Here is a 7,043-nt window from a genome sequence, read left to right as displayed (position 1 = left end):
GAGCATGGTGTTTGCAACGCCAGGGTTGTGGGTTCAATTCCCACGGGGGGCCAGCACAGAAAACAAAAAATGTATGAAATGAGATGTATTCATTCACTACTGTAAGTCGCTCTGGATAAGAGCGTCTGCTAAATGACTAAAATGTAAATTACTGGTAAAAACAGGATGTTTTAGAGAACATTATTATTGCACCAAGGCATTTTAACCATAGGTATTGGAGCATGATTCGTGATATAAAACAATAGATGTAATATCTATAGAGTAGGCCTCAGTCAATATGTTCATAACCAGTATGTTGTTGAGAACATCTGGTATGTTGTCATGTTTAAAACATTCCCCTCAATCAGAAGTCCATCACGTAGTAACAGTTTGTCTTTCCTCCCTCAGAGATGTTAGGGCTGGGAATTACCAGGGACCTCACCATACAATATCAACACCATACCTCAGAGATGTTAGGGCTGGGAATTACCAGGGACCTCACCATACAATATCAACACCATACCTCAGAGATGTTAGGGCTGGGAATTACCAGGGACCTCACCATACAATATCAACACCATACCTATCTGTCGATGCCGTACGTATTGCGACTTTCACTATTCTACATGTATTAAAATTTGAAACTCTGATTTTTTTATTTGCGATTTGATGTTTCAAACATATTGCTCACCATTATGTCTGCTGCAGAGGGACAAGTGAGAGGAGGAGAAAACAACGCTGAAAACAAATTGGCTTCCTAGTTTAAAAAGAAGATGAAGAACAAGCTATGAAGGAAAAATACTGGAGTTTTGGTGCAGGTACAGCCAACTAGTGCAGGAAATAACATTGCGATATTGTCAAAACAATAAAATGTAATATATAGTCAGTTAAGTAACTGAATGGATTTCTACACCATCACAAAGAGATGTATTAAACTGTAATTCTGCAATAAAACGGCCGTGGGGTGAAGTCTGATTGAAGAGGTCTGGCGTGGATTTCAAGACATAATACATCTTCCTAAATAATAAACGGAATCGATTTGTCATGATGTCACCGGCTCCACTCTCTCTCTCTCTCACTCACTCTGTCCCTCTCCCTCTTTCCATATCTATAACTCTCCAACTCTCTCTCTCTCTCATTCTATATCTCCAACTCTCTCTCTCTCTCTCTCTCTCTCATTCTATATATCCAACTCTCTCGCTCACACTCTCTCTCACACTCTTTCTCTCTCTCTTTTTCTCTTTCTCTCCCTCTCTCTTTCCATATCTCCAACTCTATCTCTCTCTTACCCTCTCTCTCTCTCTCTTTCCATATCTCCATCTCTCTCTCACTCGTGTTACACTATACCTACACTCCAGCACATCAGTCCATTAAGTAGAGAGGGAAAAGATCTGATGCAGAGGAGATGGATGAGGGTAGGAGGAAGGACTATGGTGGTCATGGTGGATAATCACAATGCTGTCGTTTAGACCGAACGCTGTCCTGCTTTCTGTCTGTTTGCTGTGTCAGACACATGTAAAGCCAAACACAAATTTCCATTCCACAAGAAGGAATTTGAATCTTAATGTGACTTCCCTGGTAACCTAAACAAATAAGGTGTAGATAAATCAATAAAAAGCTAGTTTAATGGTATCTTGTTCCTACCTGTATAATGGACATCCTGTTACTGGGGGTATCTGTGGTGTTAGTCACCGGGCCAGTGAAGGACGTGTGACAGCCGACGCCGTGTCCCTGGGGCACCGACAGGTTGTTGGCCGTGGGCTTGAGGTACATGACCTCCGACCTGGGCGAGCTCAGCGGCAGCCGCGTCTGGTAATCGAAATACATGGGGGAGGTGGCGAGCGATGGTGAGCTCACCACGTTCATGACGTTCATGGCGTCCCGTTCCTCCACCTCGCTCTGAACTAGCATGATGTCATTCTTGTTGATCTTCTTCTTCTTGCCTTTGCCCAGCTGTGGGTGAGAGTACTCCGCGATGCGGCAGTTGTAAGTCCTGATCTCCTTGTTCTCCCGTTTGCACTTCACGGCGATGGTTACCATGGCAGCCAGCAGCATCATAGAGATGATGGATAAGGTGACGATGAGAGGCAGCGAGGTGTCCCAGTTGTGATGCTCTTCGTTGATGTGGGGCTCCCCGCCCGGCAGCGGCCCGCTGTAGGCCTTGACAATGAGGCGTGCGGCGGTGGTAAGGGTGGGCTTCCCGTGGTCCATCACCCTGATAATCAGCTCCACCATGGGGCTGACGTCCTCCCAGAAGGGGTGAGTGGTCCGCACCTCGCCCGTCACCGGGTCCATCTCGAACAGACGCTCCTCGTTACCGTCAGAGATCTCGTAGGTCAACCGCCCGCTCTCGCCGTAATCGTTGTCGACCGCCCTCACCGTGGTGACGATGTAACCTACGCCGACGTTCCGTGGCACGTGGATCTCCGCCGTGTCGTTCAGGAGCAGCGGGAGAACGATGACGGGGATATTGTCGTTAACGTCTAAGACGCTGACCCTGACCGTGGTGTTGCTCTCCAGGTGGGGAGACCCAGCATCCTTCGCTAACACCTTAAAATCAAAGAATTTGATTTGTTCGTAGTTGAATGACCTCACGGCGTAGATTGCCCCGTTGGCCGCGTTCACGTTCACGAAGGTGTTGACGTCTCCTCCGCTCACGTTGGAGTTGAGGATGGAGTAGAACACGGTTCCGTTCTGGCCCAGGTCCGGGTCTAGAGCGAGGACGGAACCCAGATACTCCCCGGGGATGTTGTTCTCCGGCACCTGGAGCAGATACACGGCTTTGGTGAAGCGCGGAACATTATCGTTCTCGTCTAGAATCTTCACCGTGAACGACTTGGTGGAGTTAAGGGGCGGCGTGCCGTTGTCCTTGGCGACGATGGTGACGTTGTACTCGTCCTGCTGTTCTCTGTCCAGAGGCCTGTCCGTCACCACGGTGTAGAAGTTGTCGTAGTTCTCCTCTAGTTTAAACGGAACGTTCCCCAGGACTCGACACTGGAGCTTCCCGTTCCTCCCAGAGTCTTTATCCGTGACTCTGACCAGTGCGATGACCGTGCCTGGTGGGGCTGCCTCACTAATGGCCCCCTGCCTCACAGACACAAACCCTATGGAGGGCCAGTTGTCATTCCTGTCAATCACATTCACAGTTACTTTACAGTGGCCTGGGATGGGGTTAGGGCCTAAATCCTTAGCCTGAACATCTATTTCTATAATAGGGTTCTCCTCATAGTCAATTTCTCCTTGGATTTTTATGACTCCAGTTCTAGAATCTATAGAGAAGAGTTCTCTGATTCTATCCGGGGCATAACCGCTGAACGAATACACCACCTGACCATTGGAACCCTCATCCGGGTCTGTGGCGTTTAAATCGATCAATACTTTCCCAGGTGGGGAGTTTTCTGGGATTTCTACAACATAAGAGGGCTGTTCAAACACAGGGCTGTTATCGTTAGAGTCAATAACTTTCACATTAATCTGCATGGTTCCTGATCTGGGATACTCCCCGCCGTCCGTAGCTGTTAGAATGAGGGTGTGATGGTTACGTTCCTCCCGGTCTAACGGCCGTTGGATAACTAACTCGGGAAATTTAGTTCCGTCCCCGCGGGATTTTACATCCAGAGAAAACAGATTGTAGTCGTCTCGTGTGATTTGATAGGTTTTTAGCCCGTTCTCCCCAGCGTCCGGGTCATGAGCGCTAGTAAGCGGGAAGCGGGTGCCCGGGGCCGCGTTCTCAGAAATGTCAATATCAATCTGATCGGAAGGGAACGTGGGCGAGTTGTCGTTAATGTCGACTATATCTACTTTAATCATGCAGATCTCTTTGTCGTTAGCAAATACCTCCATGGAGAGCTGGCATTTTGGGTTCCGCCGACACAGTGTTTCCCTGTCGATGCGTTGCTTGGTATAGAGGAGCCCGCTCTCAGGGTCCACGTCGATGAGATGTGGTGCTGAATTCTCCAAAACCCTGAAGTTGGATTTTTTCCCTTGTCCCCCTTGCCCGAGACCGAGTTTAGCATCTTTGGCGATGTTGCCTATAACCGTCCCCGGTCCTTGTTCTTCGTTAACGGAATAATTCAAGTTTTTCAAAGCCAGGGCTTGAGCCCACAGGAGAAGGAGAAATAAAACAGAAAGATACATCCTTCGGTGAGAAGCTTTTTAATTTAAAGGGATTTTTTTACGCCTCCGACTCCGACCTGTTGATTTCTTCAACACAAAATGGGTGATTTCTACCATTCAGGATCAAACACACAGTTCCGTTCATCGTGGAATCTAGAAGTCATTCTGGAGCACCGATTTAAATTCCCTTTTCTCCCTCTCTCTCTCTCGCTCTCCTTTCCCTTACAGAAAACGGTGGTGCTCGTGGACACCTAATTTAAATTCAGTTGAACGCCCAGGCTCATCTCAGGAATAATCGCAAACGGTCTGTCTCCAACCGAATAGAATAGCCGTTCTGCGTTCCCGTGCTCTCCTGTCGCTCTCTTGCCTGAAACACAAAGGGGGTAAATCATATTATATGCTAATAAAGTGTATTTATATATCAATATACTAGACATAAAGAATCGTTTTGAATTGACGATAATAATATCCTTAGCTGTGGGTGAATATGCAGTGACTGAGTCAACATGAAACGCACAACTAATGCGTAAATCATTCCCACAATGGATGGGGATAGCCTGTCAATTAGGTAACCTTGAGACGCGTCTGGGAGGCGCAGTGCTAATGATACACAGGGCTTTGTGTTGTTGTCCTTTTGATCGTATGGATATGTGCTCTATAAACTGTGCGTTATAGGACATCTGTCACACGCGCTTCAATAGCTTATTCAAATTGGTTATTAGGATGTACATGACAACGGTCATAAGTATGAATAAATATGTCATTTTTCCCTGTGACACATTCGGCAGTTTATAACTAAAGAAATAGATAAATGTATAGCCATATCTAAATCAATAGCTATATCGCCACCTGATTTGAGTAACCCTTATGAATAGGAATGCGTTCAAATCAGCCTCTTACACGCATTACCAAATTAGCATAATCCGCCTATTTAAAATGATCCAAAGGGAAATCATAAATACCAAGACACAAAACAAGACTAGAATCAAGCCTCCTATTTATTCCGTTCCAGCTCATCCCTGGGCTGGCGAGGCTCGTGGCTTCTCAGAAGCTGTTGCATCCACACCGAGAGACTGGAGAGGTTTGGTAAAACTCCCGTTATCCGTTTATCCGGTTGAAACGCCTTATAGCTTGCCTGGTGAGAATACCAATCCTATAGTAAACACCTGCGCTACGACAGTGGACCAGAGAAGGGTTAAAAACATCCACTTACCGAAAGGTATCAGGTTAAATACAACATCCAAATAATCCCTGGTTGTGGTTTATGTTAAAAGCCAATCCCCTCGCCTGGTCTGTTGCCCTGTTATTCCTTCCCCGGGTGGAGAGAATGAAGGCGCCAACCAGGTCCGACCGCCGCAGACCAGCAGCGCTACGAGCGGTGCGGGCTCCGCTATAGAAGTAGAAGTGCTCCTGAAAAAGTATGACTGTAATGTCAATGAGCTCGTTCCGTTCTCCTCTCCGTTCTCCTCTCCGTTCTCCCGGCGCGGCTGATTAGAATGCAGAGGCTTGCCTTCCCCTCGCGGTGAGTCACCGGTTTCTTCCAGGAGAATGTTTCTGACAAGATTCCAAATGGGAAATATAGATCCACGGCGGTTATTAGAGACGTGATCACCGGTCCCGTGAGCTGCACTGATGCCCCCGGTTACACGTTCCCATATAGCGGCATGTCCTTGTCGGTTCTCACTCTCCGGTTTAAAAGATAGACAGCGGTGGGTTATGGTCAATGTGTCAATAACAACTGTCCTATTCAAAACGTTCCACAGTTGATATTGTGTGTAAACGTAGGGAGCCTGTAAATTGTCCTTGTCAGTTTAAAAAATGTTAATAAAAAAACGGACGGATGGATTATTATGTTGCCCATGCGGGTCTGTTCATCCCCGTCGCACCGCTTCTCTCGGACTAAACTCTGCTCAACTCATGGTGCGTTAAACATTCTTACTGATGCAGCGCTAACCAATAGATTTGAAGAGGTGGGTACGACTCTCGGCCTATAGGATTTGACCGTGTCCGTAACAAGGGAGGGATTTAAAAACCGGTTGACAGAATACAGATTGGTAGGTGGTCCCAAGGCGCAACCGACACGAACAGAATGGATAGTCCTTCGTTCCTCTGCTTTCCATTTTCAAAATTCAAAAACAGACCCGGTTTTGATATGAACCAATCCACCTAGCAGCTGTTTAGGACTATATTTGGTTGCCTATTTCAGCTAGACAGATCGTTCATTTTGTTCGCCACGTGGTGTTAGTTCATATTTTATAGCCTATTTATGTATTAACATAGCCTACCCTTTTTCCCAGAACAAGTTCAACTTTTGGGTTGTGTGTGTGTGTGTCCTATGAGAACATAATGTAATTGTTGGATAATCTCTTTCAGTACAAGGACAGATGGTTTTGATATAGTGATTTGATATGAAGGAAATGGAGCTGAAACGTGACTGATTGATTATGGTCGCGTTTATGCTGTGTGCGTGTGTTCTCTCACATGCATATATTTATGTTATTCAGAACAAGCAGTTAAAAATGAAGCCTTTATGCCTGTTTGGTGCCCCAGCAAAAACCCAACTGCAGATAGACCCTGGAATGAACCCAGCGCCCCGTTACCAGTGGAAAGCATGTGGGGGTCTGTATAGGGTGAGGCAGTCGGCCCAGACTGTTTCTAACGGATCAGAAACATACTTCACCTTGCCTCATGAATACCTAGTGTTATTACTGTTGAATTATGCCTCCTTCTACCCAGACAGCATCGTTCACAGTCTGCTGTGATGAAGTCTACAAATTACATATTGGTTTGGTTTTGTTTGGGGCTGTTTCTCAACCACGTCCAATATGCTTTGAGTGTGTGTGTGTTTAGTGTGTGTGTGTGTGTGTTTAGTGTGTGTTTAGTGTGTGTGTTTAGTGTGTGTGTTTGTGTTTTGGTTTTGTTGTGGATGTTTCTCGACCACATCCAAT

General features: G+C 46.4%; 1 protein-coding gene across 1 annotated transcript in view; it reads right to left on the bottom strand.

Moving 5' to 3' along the window:
* The window catches only part of LOC106574799 (protocadherin-17), a 167,913-nt gene extending 161,899 nt beyond the window's left edge, over positions 1 to 6,014 (bottom strand). Inside the window, exons 1-2 of the mRNA XM_045698419.1 lie at positions 5,309 to 6,014; positions 1,624 to 4,462 (exon numbers count right to left, since the gene is read on the bottom strand). Of these exons, the coding sequence (XP_045554375.1) occupies positions 1,624 to 4,116 (2,493 nt within the window). The 5' untranslated portion in view covers positions 4,117 to 4,462; positions 5,309 to 6,014. The remainder of the gene's footprint in view (positions 1 to 1,623; positions 4,463 to 5,308) is intronic.
* Between the last annotated feature and the right edge of the window lie 1,029 nt (positions 6,015 to 7,043).

This window comes from Salmo salar, chromosome ssa16, assembly GCF_905237065.1.
Source record: "Salmo salar chromosome ssa16, Ssal_v3.1, whole genome shotgun sequence".
In the NCBI taxonomy this organism is placed as follows: Eukaryota; Metazoa; Chordata; class Actinopteri; order Salmoniformes; family Salmonidae; genus Salmo; species Salmo salar.
Note: the sequence above shows the minus strand (reverse complement) of the source record. Positions and strands in the feature narration are given on the sequence as shown.